The sequence below is a fragment of the Podarcis melisellensis genome (genome assembly GCF_964234715.1).
Source record: "Podarcis melisellensis genome assembly, chromosome: 2".
NCBI lineage: Eukaryota > Metazoa > Chordata > Lepidosauria > Squamata > Lacertidae > Podarcis > Podarcis melisellensis.
Genome location: NC_138529.1, coordinates 23,237,007 through 23,257,880, shown reverse-complemented (window position 1 = coordinate 23,257,880; position 20,874 = coordinate 23,237,007). Strand labels below are relative to the sequence as shown.

The 20,874-nt window shown below is 44.7% G+C and overlaps 1 protein-coding gene across 3 annotated transcripts in view; it reads left to right on the top strand.

Annotated features, from left to right (window-relative positions):
• Nucleotides 1-3,027: 3,027 nt before the first annotated feature.
• The window catches only part of RGS9 (regulator of G protein signaling 9), a 72,718-nt gene continuing 54,871 nt past the window's right edge, over nucleotides 3,028-20,874 (top strand). For 2 of the 3 annotated variants that reach the window (XM_081899673.1, XM_081899674.1), the window contains exons 1-4: nucleotides 3,029-3,239; nucleotides 10,867-10,963; nucleotides 17,855-17,905; nucleotides 18,890-18,996. In XM_081899673.1, coding sequence (XP_081755799.1) covers nucleotides 3,177-3,239; nucleotides 10,867-10,963; nucleotides 17,855-17,905; nucleotides 18,890-18,996 — 318 coding nt within the window. In that variant the 5' untranslated portion in view covers nucleotides 3,029-3,176. Of the gene's footprint in view, nucleotides 3,240-10,866; nucleotides 10,964-17,854; nucleotides 17,906-18,889; nucleotides 18,997-20,874 lie in introns of all 3 variants that reach the window. The other variant, XR_014165315.1, reaches the window with a different exon arrangement.

Sequence of the window (20,874 nt, the reverse complement as noted above, 5' to 3'; positions counted from 1 at the left end):
ACTTCACTAAAAGTAGAAATTGTAGAATGATTTTGACAATTCCCCTTCCCCAGCACGGGTTAAAAGGAAAAATTGAAACGACTGCTGTTGAGACGTTTCATTCCAAATCTGCTAAGCAAAGCCAGAGAGGCATGGGCGTAGCCAGGATTTATTTTAGGGGCGCAGGCTTTATGTTGGGGGGGGGGGGGCAGAACCGAGTTATCTGTGACGCAATTGGTCAGTTAGTTATTTAAGCATTTTTATTTACTTGATTTAGGGATGCAGCTGCCTCCCTGCACCCACTGACTACGCCCATGGACAGTGGATGATGACAGGTGGGTGTCCTGCCCACTCCTCTAACATAAATCCTGGCTATGCCCATGTTTCCCTCTGCCCTCAAATACATAACCGAATCTGATCACTGGAGGGTGAAGAAGAAGAAGAAGAGTTTGGATTTGATATCCCGCTTTATCACTACCCTAAGGAGTCTCAAAGCGGCTAACAGTCTCCTTTCCCTTCCTCCCCCACAACAAACACTCTGAGGTGAGTGGGGCTGAGAGACTTCAAAGAAGTGTGACTAGCCCAAGGTCACCCAGCAGCTGCATGTGGAGGAGCGGGGAAGCGAACCCGGTTCCCCAGATTACAAATCTGCTGCTCTTAACCACTATACCACACTGGTTTTCTGGTTCTCGAATGTTGCTTCGAAGCAGGGTAGGGGCATCTTCACCTGTCCTGTTAGAAATTAAGCATTCCAGCACAGAAGAAAGGAGATCTCCCCATCAGGTTGAGCCTACTCTGATTGCGTTTGGCAGTTCCCAGTTAAAATCCCTCGAGATCAATGATATACAGTCTATCCTGGACAATAGCACAGGCCTTGGGTGAAATCCTACACCTGATCACAGGCAATTCCACAAGCTAAAAATACTGTAGCTACTAACTAGTAACAACAAGACATGTAGCAGAAATGAACACAGGAATCAGGTCTCGTAGCCAACTCTGACCCTATGTCTACTATAACAAGGCCTAGTAAGTGTCATCCTCAACACTGGAGGTTCATTCCCCTGTACATCTTCCAGTGTGATATATGGCAATACTTGCCAGCAGCGCCCTACTTAAGGCACAAATGTTGAAAAACCAGGGGAAAACATTCAAACTCCCAGGATACCCTACCAGTGACCTAAAGGTGGCCATCCTTGAACCGAAGGAACTTCAAAGGGAGATTGCAAAGTGAAACCGCTCAGATCACAAGACTTCAAGAGACTTCAAGAGGCTCAGTGCTACCATTTGTGTACTGAATGAGCACAATGGATTTTCATCACGCTACATGTGTTAATTGGCTTGCTAATGTCAATGTTATTCACACAACTGTTTGCTTATGTGCTAATAGCGGCTGTTAATAATGTAATGTATCCCTGCACCTTTCTGCATTTCATTTCATTTTCTGACCTCACTGTTTACAATTCCTCCCTTCCATCACTATGTGTGTGTATATACCTGCAACTCAGGATACAAGGGTATGTATCTTATGAAGTAAGGACAGTAACAGGGGCTGTTACAATACCCCTGATATGTCAATTGTTGCTATATAAAAAAATGCTCTTGATAATTTTTCCAAAATGCATTTGATAAATGCTGACTTGTAATGCCATAGTTTCTTCTGTTCCTATCGTTTGTGTGTGTTTATGGGAGGTGATTAATGGTGTTGCCCTACTTTTGCGATTGGTTTCCGGCAATGTTACACATGAGTACTCAAAAACAAGCGCACTGAGTTCAATTAGGCTTTTCCCCAGATATACGTGTAGAGAACCGAAACCTCAAGTGCTTGGGGCCACTCTGCCATATTCTCTTGAAATCAAATTCGAATTTATTCTTTTCCATTTACAAATTGTGGCCTATGAAACAACTCAAAGCAAAATGGCCGTTGCGTTTAACACTCATATGCTGGCTAGGATTCTTAAAGAGCAGCTTTCAGTATGCCCCAGGACTGGGGAATTTCCAGGGATATATGATGATGATGATGATGATGATGACGACGACGATGAACAGAAGACCTAATTGCCATATTACAATCTGCCTTTGAAAGGTCTCCTCAATTCAAAAAACGAATTGCCATACGTTATGTGGAGAGCTGTTGTTTTAGAAACACAAACCCAAAGTTAAATTAGGTCTGCGGAACTAGTTGTGGTTGTTTGGAAGCCAGCCAACGTCGATGGTGTGGAGGAAAAATGTACATTTCCAACAGGAACAAACAGTAGGCTCACGATGACGGCACATCTGAAAACTCAGGTTTTGACACTCTCTGTTCATTGGAGCACTGATCAAATACTGGTTATTAGGGGGCAAGAACAGCAGGTGGTCATGGGCTGAAGTTTTGACTCCAAGCACCCTCTTGTGTTTAATATGGCAAGGCATTTTCAGCAGCTTCTGCTATCTGGGTTTTCCTCCCCATGGGAGATATGTCCAAACCTTAGCATCTTTCTGAAGTTTACAACAGCCAAACAGGGAGCATCATCAGGTGAGGTCATGAGCTATGGAGACCCCCTCAGTCCGGATTTTGAATATTTGTGGCCTGGATCTGGACTACAGCCCAGAGAAGCCCAACATCAGTGGAACGTGGAAAATATTCATCCTGTATTTTTCTCGGTGCAACCGGCTGCTTTACAGCTTTATAATGTTACCTGCGGGTGGGGATCTAAATAAATCCAGCGTTTCCAGTTAAACAGCGTTTGAGATTGAAACAAGTCTGTTTCCCCATATTTTTCAACACATTAACCCATCCTTAAAAAGAAAGAAAAGAGCATCTGTTCCAATTTTGTTCCTTTGCTGGGACGTGCAACCTGCTAACAATTTCTAATCTCGTAAACGATTCAGATTAGTTTCCGATCCGAATTCTCCTTCCGTTTCTTATCCCGTTAGTATTGTAAATAGATGAGTGGGCTCCCCCTAATGCTGGCAGCTTGGAAAGACTCCAAAAACACATGCAAATAAGACCTCGGCGCTCCTTGCTGATTGGCTATGGCGGGACAGTGCCCGATTCCACCGCTGCCTTTATTCTCTAGGCTGGGGATTTCGAGTCATGCAGTTTGCCTGAAATCAGTAACAAGAGGACCAGCTTCCCTGCAATTGGTTAGGCCGGTTTTTTCCTTTTCTTTCTTCCTCTTCTTTTTGTAGCTTTCGGCTTGGCTAAGTAGACCACCATGACCATCAGGCGCATAGATCAAGGGCAGCGTTACAGGCCAAGAATGGCATTCCTGAAAAAGGTAACTTGCTATTATTTTAAGAGTCTACCTGAGAAATAGATGAATTGGCTAGTGCAGGAACCCTGAACACATCTGGGAAACATCTGCCCTCTGACCAGAATTGTATATCACAAAGATTTTTGCATGCAAACAATAGGAATGTTATCCGGATAAGGTGTGCTGTTTCTTACAGTTTTCAGAATTAATTATTTTCCAAGGAGCCTATGATTCCATTAGCGGAGTATTTTAAAAAGAACCTTTGCTTGCTGTTTTCCCCAGCCCTTTTGCTACAGAGCAAATAAAGACAAAAATACCCTTGTTTTCGGAAGTCACCGGATGAAAGCAACCTGTTACACACAGTTTGTTTGTGAATGGGAGCAGCAATAGCTTCTTGAAATAAAACTGAGCAGCTATAAGCGTTTTGGATATATCATTATTTTTTATATTTAAAAATAGCTCTTATTATTTTACCTCATTCATAAGGCTACAATTTCTTGCATGGAGGGTATTTTTTTGCTTTGATGGCCATTAATATTTTAATTTTGAGGGATAAAAGCTCATCACCCTGGGGTTTACAGCCCTAATTCAGCACTGAACTGTAACCAGGTTAATTTCATGTCCCCCTCCAAGCGTTATTCATTGCTGCAGTTCTATCCTAACCCCATGTAGACCCAGATGTTTTTATGCTGAGGTTATTAATCTAGAGTATCTACAACCCCCTGGTGCTGTACTCCCAGCCTTTCACATAGATTTGGAATCCTATTTATTTAGATAATTTATGACTGCTTAAAATTTTTAGGGGGGAAAACCCAACAACTCTAAGCAGCTAACAGATTGGTCTACATCGCATAATCCATTATCCATTATTTGATTTTGGAGAAGAGAGCCAACCTCATTTGCATTCATTTACCTCACTCATAAACGTACAGAGGAAAGGATGAAAAAAACACACCTTTTTTTCATCAACCTTTTTTGGAGGTAAATGACAGTACAATCTTAACCATATCTGCTCAGAAGTAAGTCCTATTGAATTCACTGGGACTTACTCCCAGGTAAGTGGGGTTTAGACTGCCGCCTAAGCCATTTATTTGAGTAAATATACTTGACATATTGATGGTGTCTTTCCACCCCCTCAAAAGACGCTGCAAGCTGTTTTCTCTGCCTGTTCATGATCTACTTTAAAGTGGGTGTATATATGCCTTTATAATAGTTTAAGCCTTACAGACAGCATGTTGACAAATAACTGTGTTTGGGATTAACTACCTCATTCTTTTCCCCAAAGCATCTATATAAAAGCATTTTATTAGCACCAATATGTGAAAAGAGTTTAAGCAGGCAAGGTATTAGCCCAGCTTTTCTCCCCTGAACGTTCCTGCCTTTCTTGTCTGTGGCTTATCCTGCTGAATAGAATTAGCTGACTTCCCAGTCATATGGACAGCTGCCCATTTCTGGTGTGTGTGTGTGAGATTGTGTGCGCACACACACTATGGCACAACATAGGAACACATTCACATCTAAGCTGTTTTAGCTGAGTATCAAACATAGGAGGCAGCGACAGGATTACAAGCAAAAAAGAAAAGAGATGAGAGGGAGTGTGAATTTATTTTGTGTCACAATATTTGTCATACATCACCAGCACTTGTACTTTTCATGCTCAAAGCGGGATACCACAATGTTTTCCTTTGGAACTGTTTGTTCCTAGAGCCTGTCAAGATTTATTTAAAAGAGCAATTGGGCCATGTTCTGTTTTGATTTACATGCTTGCAAATTCCACAGAAGGCAAGGAGATCAACTCCGGGAGGAACAAAAGATCAGTTTAGGAATTACATTTTCCTTATATTAAGACAGCTGGCGTAGCTCAGTCGGTAGAGCATGAGAGCCCAATGTTGGGCAAAGTATTCCCGTATTTCAGGGGGTTGGACTAGATGACCCTTGTGGTCTCTTCCAACTCTATAAATTCCATGATGGGATAGTAATGATCATGTCCGCATATTTGTGTCTTCATCTTGCCTTCCTCTAATATTTAAAAAGAAGTTGCAGGGCTCACTCCTCTCCCTTTTGAGCCTTACTGCAACAACCTAAGTCCATTGTCTTCCGTTACTTGTTTCTAAAATTTAAAAAGCAATTCCCATTGATGCCTGTGGGAAGCTTTGAGGAAAACGGGGCCTCTTGCGAAATGCTGCTGCATACTTCATACCTGAGAATTTGGTCTAAAACTCAAGACACCTGTCGCCACCACTCTGCTGAAGTTAAGCAGGTCTGGGCCTAGTCAGTACCTGGATGGTACTGAGAACCATGCTGCCTTGGGCCCCTTAATGCAATGAAGGTTAAATTATACTGCAGTTTCCCTTCACAGTGGTGTTGCTGACCTTTGTCTACTCAGAATAAGCCAGCCTCTCTCAGTTCATTGGGGCTTACTCTCAGGTAAGCGGGCATCAGAAGATTGCAGCTGCAAATGACTGTCCCAAACCAGTCAGTCATGCGCTCCTCTTAGGTAGAGAGTCAACAAGGGATGGATTGACAGGATTTGTAGATCGATATCTCAATAACAATAGAAAGATGCCGAAAGCTCAATGGGGGAAGGCTATTGTGTGAGCCTTGTTATATAATACATTATATAGGGCATCTGGCAAACCTGGAACAAGGTGACACAATGTAACATAGGGCTGTTATATGTTCAGAATTTCTTGGACGTAGCCAGGGTTTGTCCTTCGAAAATGGCGTCCAGGCAGAATTTTCTGAAAGTGGTTAAAATGTCTGGGAAAACCTGGGTATATGTTAGCACATATTGGAAGTGTTGATTTTTTGGCAATTTCCCTAAAAAATAGGTTAAAAGCTTCATTTTTTGTTGAGATTTTTTTTTGGGGGGGGAGCGCAATAAACTAACCTCAACAACTTTTGTGTCCGGATTTTCACTTTTTGAAATACGGCAACCCTATGTAGCATAAAGATACCGAGAGAGCAGTAAAAGCAGGTAAGGAAAGGCTTGGGACATCTTTTGACACACCAAGCTGAATGAGAGGTAAAGGACCCCTGGACAGTTAAGTCCAGTCAAAGGTGACTATGGGGCTGCGGCGCTCATCACACTTTCGGGCCGAGGGAGCTGGCGTTTGTCCACAAACAGCTTTCCGGGTCATGTGGCCAGCATGACTAAACTGCTTTTGGTGCAATGGGACACCGTGACGACTGCCAGAGTGCATGGAAATGCCGTTTACCTTCCCGCCACAGTGGTACCTATTTATCTACTTGCACTGGTGTGCTTTCAAACTGCTAGGTTGGCAGGAGCTGGGACAGAGCAACGGGAGCTCACCCCGTCGCAGGGATTCAAAACGCCAACCTTCCGATCGGCAAGCCCAAGAGGTTCAGTAGTTTAGACCACAGCCCCACCCACATCTGGGAGGTACTAAGGTATGGCAACATTGATGTTTTTGCTGCCTGCCCATGACCACAAGGATAAGACTGTTAAGTATATAGTACCCTTATTCCTTCAGTTAAGTTTTCAGTCAGAAACCTATTTCAAGGCATGCCTGCCGTGTTTCCTGCTGCTTCCCCTCAAGTTTCTTATTCAGTGTTTAGCACATCAGTAGATCCAGGGCCTTGTTGGTACTGGCCCATGGTCCTTCACATCAGAGGGCACACACACGCACTTGTGCAATATGTGCTGGGGTCCTAGAGCTGCACCAGATAGCTCCATCGCTTGCTAGCCTCTTCTTCGGGATAGACAGATCTGTTAATTTTGGTTTGTTACACAGCTCAGCGCAAGGATGCCAGCCTAGGAAGTTTGGAGGTTCCTCTACTCTCTCACATGCAGATTCCACAGTGGAAGCTGAGTCGTACCCTGATACTTTCAACAATTTCCATTAATGTGTGCGCTTTCATACAATTTAATTTGTTTAAAGAACCACACTGCAAAATTTGGAGAAGTGTGAATTTCAAAAGATAGCCTTGTTTCGATTTGCTATATTATTTCAGGAAGTGCGAATGAGGTAGGCTTGCGTTGAAACACAAACTGAATTGAATTCCTCTCCATTCCTTCCTCGACTGTTATGCAAACTAGCCCTTCTGAGCATTGGTTGGCCTGCCAGCATGGCTAGCAATTTTTAATATATCGGAACTCTTAATAAGCAGCCACTTTCCTTCTCAGATGAGGGAAAAGGCCTGCTGTGTTCTCATCAGCAAAAGGCATGGTTTGTGGCTGAGTCAGTACAGCAGCATCTAATGAAAGCTTCCTACCCAATCTCCCTTGTTCACTTTGATATATATTATATTTCTTAAATGACAAGAGGGCACTCGGTGGGAAGAGGGAAGTGACAAGCCTCTGGAGTTATTTGCTCATTACAAAAACAGTATGCCCTGCACCATCCGACTGATGCGAGTTTTCTGAACACACTGTTTGCTCTTTACAGAGGCAAGTACATAGGGATGAGGCAGCAGTAGGGATGTGTTTGTGTATGTTAAGAACCTGCGGGCTCAAAACAGCACAGCCTGACAAATTACTTTGGCCAAAGACCTAGAGGGGCTTGGGAGATTCGCTTCGTTTTGAACACAGTGAGACTTGCAGCAAGATTCTGATTTTTACTGAAGATTCTACGGAACGTTTCTGACTTCTTCCTATTGTTCAGGGGAATTAAATTAGGCAAATGCATGAAAATCTGGTCTGCGACACTTGAAGGCTTGGGCGCGCATGTACTTGGCCATTCTTTGAATCCTTGAAAGGACTTGTTCGCATATACATATTATGATATCTGCAAGAAACATTGGGGTTTCCTGCAGCTAACACAAATGGCGGATAGCATACATTTAGGGACATGTGTCTGGATCCAGACATGTGTCTGGATGTATTACTAGTGCTTTTTGATGCAGCTATTTGGGTGTGAATAGATAAGTGTTAAGACATAAACACCACGTGCCAGGTCCTTGCCACATGCATTCTGGGTTATGTTCAAGTGAATGAAAGGTGAACAGGATGGAACCGTCTTCGGTGGCATCAGTAGATATTGGGAATGTCATTGTTCCTTCTTGACTTACCGTACCTTTCACATTTGAAAAAAGTACACTACCGGGCTCTAAGCAATCCATTTTAGAGAGCCAGTGTGGTGTAGTGGTTAAGAGCGGTAGTCTCGTAATCTGGGGAACCGGGTTCGCGTCTCCGCTCCTCCACATGCAGCTGCTGGGTGACCTTGGGCCAGTCACACTTCTTTGAAGTCTCTCAGCCCCACTCACCTCACAGAGTGTTTGTTGTGGGGGAGGAAGGGAAAGGAGAATGTTAGCCGCTTTGAGACTCCTGAAGGGGAGTGAAAGGTGGGATATCAAATCCAAATTCTTCTTCTTCTTCTTCTAGTCTACTGTGACCAGAGCCTTCTTGATAAAATGGAAGAGATGTGAGCGGCATTACCACTTTCCTGTAACTTCTCCAACTGCAGGACATAATTTTTTATCCCTCCCATAGACAATAAAGTTTTTTTAAGGAGAAGGACATATTTCCAAATTATTGTGGGTTTTAGGTCAATACTTTCAAATCAGGAGACAATTTCTCCAGCCCCATGTGTTATGCAGGTGTGTGGTCTTCATGTCCAAAAATGAGACTTATCTGCCCCTTTCTTGCAGAGGTTGAATGTTCCTGCAGTTACTCCAGCCCCTACCTGCATACAACAGCTGCTTTATTTTAATACAGAACAACAAGACGAGGGACAGAAGTCCTTATCCCATCCTGCACATTCTTCAACTCTCCACACTGAGCTGGGACAGGCCCTATGATCTCTTATGAATATATTGTCGAGTATAGAGTTCTTTTGTCCTGCATCAAGCTGGAACAACAGGCAGATGCCCTTTCGTTTCACCCTCCCTTCTGCTGGGAAGAAGGAAAAGGGAAAATACAAATGTGTGACCTGTACATCATGAGTCACAGTGGCACCATTTTATAGCTCAGCACTCCTTCAGTACCAGCAAGAGGAGCAGATCAGCCTGCCTTGTCTACTGAGTGCTTTGCCAGAACAGGTAGAGCAACATTCTGGCTTCTGCTCTCAGGTGCCCTTGTCTCCTCCTCCCCACCACACTTCCATTTGAATCCCCTTTCTGTTCCTCATACCAGTGGCTGCCGTTTGCTTTCCAGGGACAGCAGACATATGTTAACAGCAAGAGCTCCTGACTGACGCACAGTTCTCCTCCGTAGTCAATGTCAACCGAGGTTGCAGTTGTCTTGGTCCGCAAGTGCAAGTGGTCAGCTGGTTTGGTGAATGTGAATGTGGCAGTACTCCTTTTCCTCTCCCCCTCACTATCTAGTGTAGTGGTTTGTGGATCATAAGAAAAGAAAAAAAGACTTGTTACACCTTAGGCCAAGGGTAGCCGATTGCTCAGGTGCTGTTAGACCACAACTCCTATAATCCCAGGACTTTGGCCATGCTGGAGGGATTGATGGGCGTTGAACAACATTTGTATTTTCACCATGTTGGCTACCCCTGCCTTAAGCTTTCTCCTTTTGCTTTGCCTTGCGTCTGTGCCTTTTGCAGCCACCTAGATTCTTAATTTCTGCCTGCTTTGTTTATTTGTTTCTTATGATTAGGGATGGGCAGCCACCCACCTGATTGGCTCCCAAAAATGTTGGGTTGCTCAAGTTGAACAGTAAAAATAAAAAACCTCAATAAAGTTTTTAAGTACGTTGATGAATCTCAGCTGTGCCTAGCAATGGACTTTGAGGCTGGAATTTCAAAGAATACTTGAGCAACCCAGTTCTTCCTTACTTCCTTCTCTCCTCTTCCCTGCTGTTATCTATCTTGCCCAAGAACATCATAATCCCATTGGGAAATGTGGGGTGGGAATGGGAAGCAGGAGAGCAGGATGAGCTCTGGCAGGTAAGAGTGTTGTTGTTTAGTCGTTTAGTCGTGTCCGACTCTTCGTGACCCCATGGACCAGAGCACGCCAGGCACTCCTGTCTTCCACTGTCTCTCGCAGTTTGGTCAAACTCATGCTGGTAGCTTCGAGAACACTGTCCAACCATCTCGTCCTCTGTCGTCCCCTTCTCCTTGTGCCCTCAACTTCAGGGTCTTTCCCAGGGAGTCTTCTCTTCTCATGAGGTAGCCAAAGTATTGGAGCCTCCGCTTCAGGATCTGTCCTTCCAGTGAGCACTCAGGGCTGATTTCCTTCAGAATGGATAGGTTTGATCTTCTTGCCGTCCATGGGACTCTCAAGAGTCTCCTCCAGCACCATAATTCAAAAGCATCAATTCTTCGGCGATCAGCCTTCTTTATGGTCCAGCTCTCACTTCCATACATCACTACTGGGAAAACCATAGCTTTAACTATTTGGACCTTTGTTGGCAAGGTGATGTCTCTGCTTTAAAAGATACTGTCTAGGTAAGAGTACCTGACCGCTAATGTAATGCATTCCTAGTGAGAAGTATGTGTATTATAAGTAGTAGCTGTCACTGGAATGCTTTGACCACCAAATGCAACAACAAGCATCATGGGACACACGAAATACTCATTTGGTTTTTCTGTAATAGAATAACACCACTGGAATAGCTATGAAATTGATGGGATATTGGAAGAGAAAGTGAGGCCGACCAAACTTCTTGACTCTTTTGATTTTGTTTTACATGCTCAACACATTCCCCCTGTTTTTCTTAACATGCACCTGCTCCAATTTGCAGCTGGAAGTTCTGTTGGTGGAGATGCAGGACCCAAGTTCTGGCATCAAAACGCACGCTCAGAAGGTCACGGTCGTCGATATCCCACATGCAATGACTGGTAAGTCTGACAGTAGCAGCTACAAAGTGCAACAGAAACCATTTACCCCCTTTTGTATAAAATAATCCAACAGTCACAATTACACAGTCCTTCAGCCGCAAGGGGACTGCCATCCTGACACCGCGAAAGAAGACAATTTATGATAAGGAATGTTTGTGCTGTCGTGGGATCGCAAAATTGGGAGCAAAATATCCAACTTACCCCTAGGCCTGTAAATTGCAGCAGTCCTCCCCTCAGAACACACTGAATCTGAAATAGGCAGGTAGCGGTGGTGCTTTGAAGTTGCGAGCCTGTCATTACTGTCTACTGAGTATTCTGCAACAACAATTGTACTCTGGTGCCTGCCAGCTATGTTCACACAAGGCAACCCTGCAAACATACTCTAAGCACCTCCTTGTGGATTGTTATTATTATTATTAATTAAAAAAAGCAAGCTCCAGAGCATGTTGTAAATACTTTACTACCATTTTGCCCTTGCCATATGTACCAAACCCTCTTCACTGAAGACTAAGGTGTCCTGGAAGTCAGTTGAAATTAGCAGGTAGAACTGGAAGGGGAAGTTATGGTTCACAGAAGTTCCTTTGTGCCTTTATGAGGCAGAGGCGTACCTAGGCTCCCTTGTGCCCTTGGCAAGGAGCTGTATTTGTGCCCTCCCTTGTGTTTGTCTGCTGAGGTGCCCAGAGGAGATGTGTGCCTCACCTGGTTGCCCAGAGCAGCGGAAGAGTGGCCCAGCGAGGACTCGGGTAGATGGGTGGGCGAAATCCTAGCCACTACAAGTCAAGAGTGGAGAGGCATGATTTCTGCGCTCTCCTGGGCCTGTGTTCTTGGCAGGGGTCAACCCTGACCCACCCCTAGGTATGCCCCTGTTCTGAGGAGCATAATGAAGGAACTAAACTGCACAGCATCACCAAGTGCATTGTGGTTGAATTCAGTGGAAAACCAGAACCATGCAAAAGCTCAGTCCAAGGGGTAGATTCACAGAAGAAAGTAGAACTTGTCCGTTTCTTTTTAGCCACTCGGGTGCTGATTGTATGACAAGTTCCACCATCCCCTGGTAATATTCCAGTAAGTTCAGGAGACCAGCTCTTAACCCACAGATTGTTCCTTTCAGTGTTCCAAGGCACTGAGAGAAAGTGCAGCCCCTGCCTGTCCCACGCTGTTTCTTTGCCAATCTGATGATTGCTGTAGCCAGCAGATTTTAATTTTGCTCCACAACAGACAGAGGAGAGGAGTGGGTCATGTTCACCAGCTGCATTCTGTCATTGTGTCTTAGAATATTTAAAGGCATAGGCTCAGTCTCTCAGTGAAGAACCGGCAGCCCTGTAGGAACCTGTTTTAGTGAGTTTGCCAAATAAGCATGGACTCACCCGGAACAATTGTTGACTTATTCAAAAGAATGAAGTTGATTTTTAACTTCGCTACAAGGTGTGTACGGAAAGTTGCCCTGAGGTCGGGGAAAACAGTTCTGTGAAATTTTCCAAGACCACACTCTGCCTGGCCAGAAGCTGAACACTAAATTTGTTAAAACTGATTGGTATTTATATCGACTTTATTGCTGTTTCGTTTGCTTTGTTTCCCCTCCCTGATATTGATCGCAATGTTATTGGTGTTGCTATTATTATTGCTAGTTGCCTTGAGTGTTATTTGACAAAAGATGGAACAAATGTTTGACTAATGAATAACAAGCACCTGAGAGATTTATGTCAAAAGCCAGGAATGGAGAGATGATTTGAGAAATGTATACCTCTGAGACAAAGCCAGCCTCTTCTTGGTTGATAGTACCACTGAAGTCAACAGAATGACTTAAGAGTGCTGAAATGTACATTGCATCGGTTTGCACTAAGCCAAACCTTGGTTTAGCATGGCATGGGAGTTAAAGAACTGGGAAGAAGCAAAGCAAGTGTGAGTTCCTCTCCAGGAGACTGGATATCAGTGCAGTCTTGGTACACCATAGTTTGACTGGCTGTGTCATGTGAATCAGTACACTATTTATTTGTTTGTTTGATATATTTGTATGCTGCCCTGTGGTTAAAAAATCCCAGGGCAGTTTGCATATTAAACAAATAGATTCCAATCCATCTAGGTAGTCAGCATTCACATGAGAATATCAACATTCACCAAACTTTTAACATCTCCTATAACAGTATAAAACCAGTCTCGTCTCTGACTGAGGCAACAGGAAAATGGGATACTTTCTATTTTTAAATCATAGCTGCCTTTCTCTGGGTGTTAAACATCTGTACAGTCCTGCTAACACTGCATTTTTATAATTGAAAAGGTTTCTGGGGGTTAGCATCTGATTGTAAGGCTTCCAACAAGTAGGGGTACAGTTTTCCATGTTTTTCCCAACCTCTGCTGCTCCAGCTCCTGATATCAGCTTCAGAAGGTTGGGGAACTCTCCAGAGCATGTTTACGGTGCATTGTGTGTTTGTTTGGTTTCTGGGTGTGCTTGCAGGGTAGAGGGGGGAATAACTGAAAAATTCTTTCTTATTGTCATTAAATAAGTTTCTATGCCGAGGACCACAGGGTGGTTTGCAAAATAAAGACCCAAAATTGTATACCATAGTAACAAATGAAAACAATACCCCGCAGTTTTAAAGGCCATAGATTGTTTCATTGCCCAATGGCACCTAAGAAGATATGCAATGAGGGAAACCTTATTACTGCAGTGCATTGCACAAGGGGCTGCCTTTGAAGATGGTTCAGAAACTGCAGCTAGTGCAGAGTTTGTTGGCCAGATTGTTGATCAGAGGTAGGAGGTCTGAGCATATAGTTCTGTTTTTAGCATAGCTGCACTGGCTGCTGATCATCTCCCAGACTCAATTTAAAGTGTTGTTTTTGAGCTATAAACCCATATGAGGATCAGGACCCTAATACCTTAGGATCTGCCGCTCTACTCAGACCCTGTGTTTGTCATCTGAGTCCCTACTTGATGTGCCCCACTGAGGGAGGTCTGGAGGGTGTCAACACAAGAATGGCCCTTTTCATTGGCGGCTCTCGAATAGTTGAATGTATGTGTTTCAACGGTGCTCCTGGCACTATCATTATCAGGTAAAGATATTCCTGTTCACCCAGGAGTTTGGCTCTTAGGGAAAGATTTCCCCCCTTTATGTTATTGCAGGATGAGCATTTTTAGTCAATAATGTTTAATATCATTTGGATGCATTTTATTTTACACACTGTACAGTGGTACCTTGGGTTACATACGTTTCAGGTTACATACACTTCAGGGTACAGATTCCGCTACCCCAGAAGCAGTGCTTCAGGTTAAGAATTTTGCTTAAGGATGAGAACAGAAATCGTACTCCAGCGACGCAGCAGGAGGCCCCATTAGCTAAAGTGGTGCTTCAGGTTAAGAACAGTTTCAGGTTAAGTACGGACCTCCAGAACGAATTAAGTACTTAACCCGAGGTACCACTGTATATGGTTTTTTTTATCATAAGCCGCTTTGAGGTACTTTACAGAGTAAGCGACGAATAAATGCAGCTGAGCAACACCATTGGCCACAACTCTATGAACTTTAGAGATCTTAGGCCACAGTCTCGCCTGGAATAAACAGGAACAGCTCCACTCACATTGTGCCAGGGATGGATGATGTTTCCCCAGGATTCAGAAAATAAGCACAGCCGCTTTAAGGGAAAAGAACAGGTGCAAGCTGGGTTGCCTAGCACAGGTCTGCGTTACAGGCTAATCTTTTAATTTCATCTATTTCAGGAAGCAGATAGTAGGGATAAGAGCTCCTGGCTGCTTGGCAAAAGTCTCAAGTGATCAGCACAATGTCAGGAAAGGTTAACATTTTTAATCTGCATTGTGGAGGCATTTGGAGATGAAGATTAGGACATGCTCAGGGAGGGAGTGCATTCCTGAAGCCTTGCCCTATTTAAAACTTCTAGTTTTAACCTGTCCTACAGTGCAGAGTACAAAGATAGGTGGCAGAAACAGGGGTGGCTTAATGCCAGATTCATTCATGATATGTATTAAACTCTTCTCCTGACTCCAACTGGTTGATATTATATTTTTTCCTGTATGTATCTATGTATGTATATTTTTAATGCCTTTGAAACAAAGCACTCTGTGGCTTATTTATAATTTTCCTCCACCCAGTCAATTCCCCTACAGCTCACCAAACATACCTCTGTTGAAGATGGTAATGTGTCCTTTTGTACTGGTTCCATGCCTCCTTTTATTTTGCTCCCCAAGTTACAAGCTCTGGCCTCTGAAACCTGACATCTCTCTTTGTGTTCCATTTTAATTTACAAACCACTAATTGAATTGCACAGTTCCTGGCTAGCTTGCCCTTTCTCTTTCGCACAGGAAATAATAAGGTTCCCAATGAGTCACCTTGTCGAGAGAACACAATTCCGTTTCCCCTGACGTTGGATTATGATTTAGCCTTTCAGTGGCAATCCTGTATACTCTCCCTCTTTCACGAAAGTATGCAGTAAAACATATGCATTGAGAACTGGCAGGAATATGAGCTTTTAGAAAGCAGAGGGATTTAGATAATTAGAGTCATAATATTAACTCCCGAAGTGTTTTTTTTATTTTAAAAAAGACCAATTTCCCTCAACCTGGTGCCCTCCAGATGTTTTGGTCTAAAACTCCTGTCAGCCCATTTGCTATGAAGGAGTTGGTGAGAGGATGAGAAGGCAGTTATTTCATCCTACGGCTTTTAGAATTTGAACAGGAAGTTAAACATCACAAGAACAGAGCATCTCCTGTCATCCCACCCTTCTCGCCTTGGTTGCTGTATTGCTAAGATTTCCATGCCACCTCTGATGTCTGTAACCAAATGAACCAGAATAGTTTACTGCCCTGAAACTGCTTTGTTCCCAGATAGCTAACTTTCAACTTCAGATTCTCTGTGTTTCCATTCCCCCTACCACACCTTAATTTTAGTTCTCCACATTTTCAAATCAGTTAAAAATGACACAAAAGATTTTGAATGCTTATCAGAGAAAGGGATGTAAACTCAAATATTTATTCATCCTGCTTTTTTTAAAACAGAGCTTCATTAAAAAAAGTATGACCAACCAACCTGTGACTCAGAAACTGTGTTAGAAACTGAAATATGAAAGCTAGGAGCTAAATGAAACCTTAAACCTGTTGGTTATGGGTGTCGCAATGGAGTGTTTAGGCACACTTTTTTATAACAAGAATACAAAACTGAAATTGAATGAAGTGCAGCTAAAGTCTTGTGTTCATTTTTCACGTGGTCTAGTCCTCATCTAAAGAGTGCAAAAAACAAAGCCATGCTTCCTGAAATATACTTGGAGTCAAGAGTGGATTTCATGCTCTTTATTCAGCTCATAGTGGTGAGGAGGAATGGAAGTTCCCCCAGAATGTCTGCTTTATATACATTATTTACACAAAGGGCCCCACGTGATTGGCTAATTCCAGGATTCACCTGTAGGCCAATCAGGTTGCGGATTCACTTCCATCTGGAGCTGGATTGGGTGGCTCCTGTGGGCCAATCAGACTGCTGCATTCTGGATCCTATTGTTCTGGGGCCAATTAGACTGCTGCATCCTGAATCCTATTGTTCTAGGACCAATCAGACTGATGCATTTTGGATCCTATTCAACTCAGCATATAACACTTCCCTTGCCCACCCCTCTAATATTCTTATGAGGGTCCCTTCTCCATTCTTCAGAGAGCGGCTGGAAGTGGGGAGGCAGAAAAAGGCCCTCTTCTTTCAGCAGTGGCAGTTTTAATTTGAAATTTTAGGCGCAGTAGTGTTCCCAGAAACTGCTGCCATTAATGAAATCCCCTGTCACAAAATGCGCCTGGAACAATGGGAGTTTCGAACACTGTGCACATGGCTTCCCAGATTCTTCTGGTCCTTGTTGGAGTAGCAAGTTGAAGCCAGGCGAGAGACTAGCTAGGAGACAGACTCACTGGGAGAGTTGTGAACCACAGCTCACTCCATCAACTCTGCCGTGGCAGGGCAGCTCCATCCGGCCTCCTCTCCCCTCAGCTGTCATTTGGGGGTAGCCATTCCAGGTGCATCAATGGGGGAAATAGGAATCACGTGTCATTTCATCAGCTTTGCTGAATGCAAAGTTCCACCGAGCATCTCCTTCCCCAGAACTGTGCCAGCTGGTCATCATAGGAACATCTGGTGTAGGAAATTGGTGGCCAAGCTTTGATTTTGATTTTTCTTTCTTTCCTTACTGTCCCTTATGTGTCAAGGTTGTCCGCTTTTCAGTGGGCGGCGTTGCAGGTGGGCATCGGGCAGTGGCATAGCGTGGGGGGTGCAGGGGGGGCCGGCCGCACCGGGCGCAACATCTGGGGCTTAGGGTTAGGGGGCGCAAATCCACGGGTTAGGGGGTGCAAATTACTTGCCTTGCCCCGGGTGCTGACAACCCACGCTACGCCACTGGCATCGGGCCCGCAGTGATCTGGCTGGGGGTGGAGGCCAACGCTATCTGGCCGCTGTCCAATCAGCACTGGCTGCGGCAAAACTTAAACCACAGTGCGGCTGTGGGACAGCCCTCTTCGCCGGATTTCCCACCCGCCCGCCCTCTTGTTATGCTTTGCTATGACACCGCCTTGCTATGGACAAATGTTTGCCCTTCTGAAACAAATCAATAAGATATCAAATACAAAGAGAAGTGAAAGTGGGACGAGCATACGTACACGTGGCTACAAGTGACTGTCACTTTTTCAACCCACGTTTGAAACCTATCTGGAAAAAAGCCAAGCTGTTACCCATTTCCAGTCTGACAAGTCTCTTGTAGCGGCTGAGGGTGGGAGTTGCAGGTCTGGATCTGCCTTTTCCTCAGGGGCGGGCTTTCTAGACGAGAGGCGGTTCCTGTAAGCAGGTCGCGGAGGTCAGAATGTGAAGTTTTGCTATTCTGATGATTTACACTGTCTGCTCTTGCTTCCCAGGTTCTGATATGCTACAGTGGCTTATGCAGCGACTGCAGATTACCGACGAAGGTGAGTTTTGGCGGGAAACACGGGTGGCGTTTAGTCAAGCTTCCTCCCCACTTGTAATGGTTATAGGGGTTGCTTGTGCGTAAGTTGCCGCCACTCCTGGCTAGGTTGCCTGGTTAAACCTTTTCTGTCTGGACAGCCCTTCACTTCGTGGCTGTTTCAGTCGCTAGCAGAATCCGTCAGTGGGCGTTTCTTGAACCTCTTCCAGCAAAGAAGCTCTTTGACGCCAAGTCTCCGCCTACTCTCCCTGCGCGGACGTCTTCTGCGCAGGGTGGGTGTGGACAGCAGAGGACCCATGCTCTCCCCGCTGGTCTCTGGCGATGAGTCCTGGAGCCCCCTCACCGATTCCCCCATCTGCCCCCCTTTATCCCTGGTGTTACGCTGATTTCCTTCCCCAGCCGATGAGCTGCCTCTCTTCCTGTTGGGCCCTTCTCCAGCATCGCTTGGGAGCCTTGCCTCCGCCTCTGGCTCCAATGGCAGTTCCCTGACACCACCCTTTCCCTCTTCTCTCCCCTCCCCCCCCAGTACGGTGGTACCTTGGTTCTCAAACGCCGAAAACCTGGAAGTAAATGTTCCGGTTTTTGAATGTTTTTTGGAAGCCGAATGTCTGATGCGGCTGTTGGCTATTGTTTCCAGGGCACCTGCACCAATCATCTACAATACTGTCTTATTTATTGAATAGTACAGCACATTGATTATTGCTTTCATTTTATGGATTGATGGTCTCGTTAGATAGTAAAATTCATGTTAAATTGCTGTTCTAGGGGTTGTTTTTAAAAGTCTAGAATTTTGCATTACTTTCTATGGGAAAGAGGGCCTTGGTTTTGGAACGCTTTAGTTTTGGAACAGACTTCTGGAACAGATTAAGTTTGAGAACCAAGGTACCACTGTATTTGAATTCTTGTCTTTTTAATAGCTGATTGTTTTTGCATGTTTGGCTATGCTCTGTGTGCGCCAGTGAAGGCAGCTGATATCTTTCTTTTTTAGAGGCACTCAATTTGGGAAGTATGATTATCAGGTACGGCTACATCTATCCTCTTCAGGATTCGAAGAATCTGAATCTCAGACCAGACGGCAGCCTCTACAGGTTTCAGGTGAGCAGAGCAGTGAGCCACAAGCAGAAGAAATGGAAGCCTGCTAAGGTCTTTTAGACTTTTCACATAAACCTCATTCACATATCAGGTTAAAACCTTTTTCAACTCAAGGTTCACATTGCTTCATAGACAACTGCACTGGGGCTGCAACCCAGAGGAACCGGGACTCGAGCTCCAGAAGGAACTCTTTACATTTCTACAGTCAGCAGTGCTCCAGCCATGCAAAAAATGGACTCTCCATCCTAGCAAGGCCTTATCCCAGTTCAAAACACTTGAGCCCAAGGGAGGGGTGTGGCCTAGGAAGAAGGGGCGTGGCCTGGGGGAGAGAGAGACTGTTGCATGTGGCCTGGAAGGCCCACTTGGCCTCTGGGCCTGAGGTTCACCACCCTTCCATGAAATCAAGGATAAAATTAACAATGGTTAAATGTGAAAGAGCAGCATGCTAATTCTTGTTGCTGAAATTGTGGGCGCTTTGTTCTTACCCGAAGGGACGTGGGTGGCGCTGTGGGTTAAACCACAGAGCCTAGGACTTGGTGATCAGAAGGTCGGCGGTTCGAATCTCTGTGATGGGGTGAGCTCCCTGCTCCTTCCAACCCAGCAGTTCGAAAGCATGCCAGTGCAAGCAGATAAATAGGTACCACTCCAGCAGGAAGGTAAATGGCATTTCCGTGCGCTGCTCTGGTTCACCAGAAGCAGCTTAGTCATGCTGGCCACATGACCCAGAAGCTGTACGCCGGCTCCCTTGGCCAATAAAGTGAAATGAGCGCCGCAACCCAGAGTTGGCCATGACTGGACCTAATGGTCAGGGGTTCCTTTAGCTTTTACCCAGCTCCAACTGGTGCCACTCTAGGGAGGAAATAAGCCAAAGCAAGGGTGCCAACGGGAATAAAATGGGGGGGGGCAGGTAAGCCCCACCCCACATAATCAATTACAAAACGCCCACACCATTTGAATGGAATGCCCATCAACTTTGAGGGGTGCCTGCCCTCCCCCAATATTTTATTGGGGGGGAAGGGACCTCAGCCCATAGGAGTTGGCTCCTGTGAGTCATAGTCTGGTTTAGCATCTTTACTGAACTGGGACTCGTTTTCACCAAACCACGAGTGGTAAGCCAGGAACAAACCTTGGCTTCAGATTGTGGTTCATTTGAAGAGAAACCACAAGCCTGGATTCGGATGTAATGAAAAGCCAGAGTATTACTTGATTCTTCCCTAGTGCTGTAGCACGTGGGATGGGGGTCACAAACAGGGACCTTTCAAGCAACATCCATCTGCATGCTCCTTGTTCATGTTAAGCCATGCTTTTATTTTAACGATGGTTTAATAGGATAGGTGAAGTGGGCTTCTTTAAAGCCTTTGGCAATTCATTCCTGCATGAGTTCGCTCTTAACCCTGAGAAGCTTCTCACAGTCCTTTCAATCTGTGACTTTGCCTTATCTTTCACCTCGGTCCTTCTTTGTCAGCCTTTAGGAAACAATGAAAGATATCCTTATTTGGAAGACTTTTTCAGTGGCTTCATCGTGCTACATTTAGCTTTTTAAAATGTTTTAACTAGATTGTTTTAATGTTAGCAGGTGCGCAGCTCAAATAATTGCGTAGGGGTGCCATAGAGGAAGGGCTACAGCTGTAATTTTACTGTTCATTATTTTTATACTGTGAACTGTGTACATGTCACTTTACAAAGAGTAGGTATGACGGTTTCCTCCCCTCAGGGGTTTAGCAACCTAAAAATACACACAAGGAAAATTATTCTCCTCTTTGTTGGGTCCCTTTCCCGGCTGTGCTGCACTCTGAGGGCAGTTTTTGTTAACTCAGCAAGGCCCCAGCACTAAGTTAGCCACAGGACATCATTTTTTATTGCAATTTGCTTCAGTGTCCC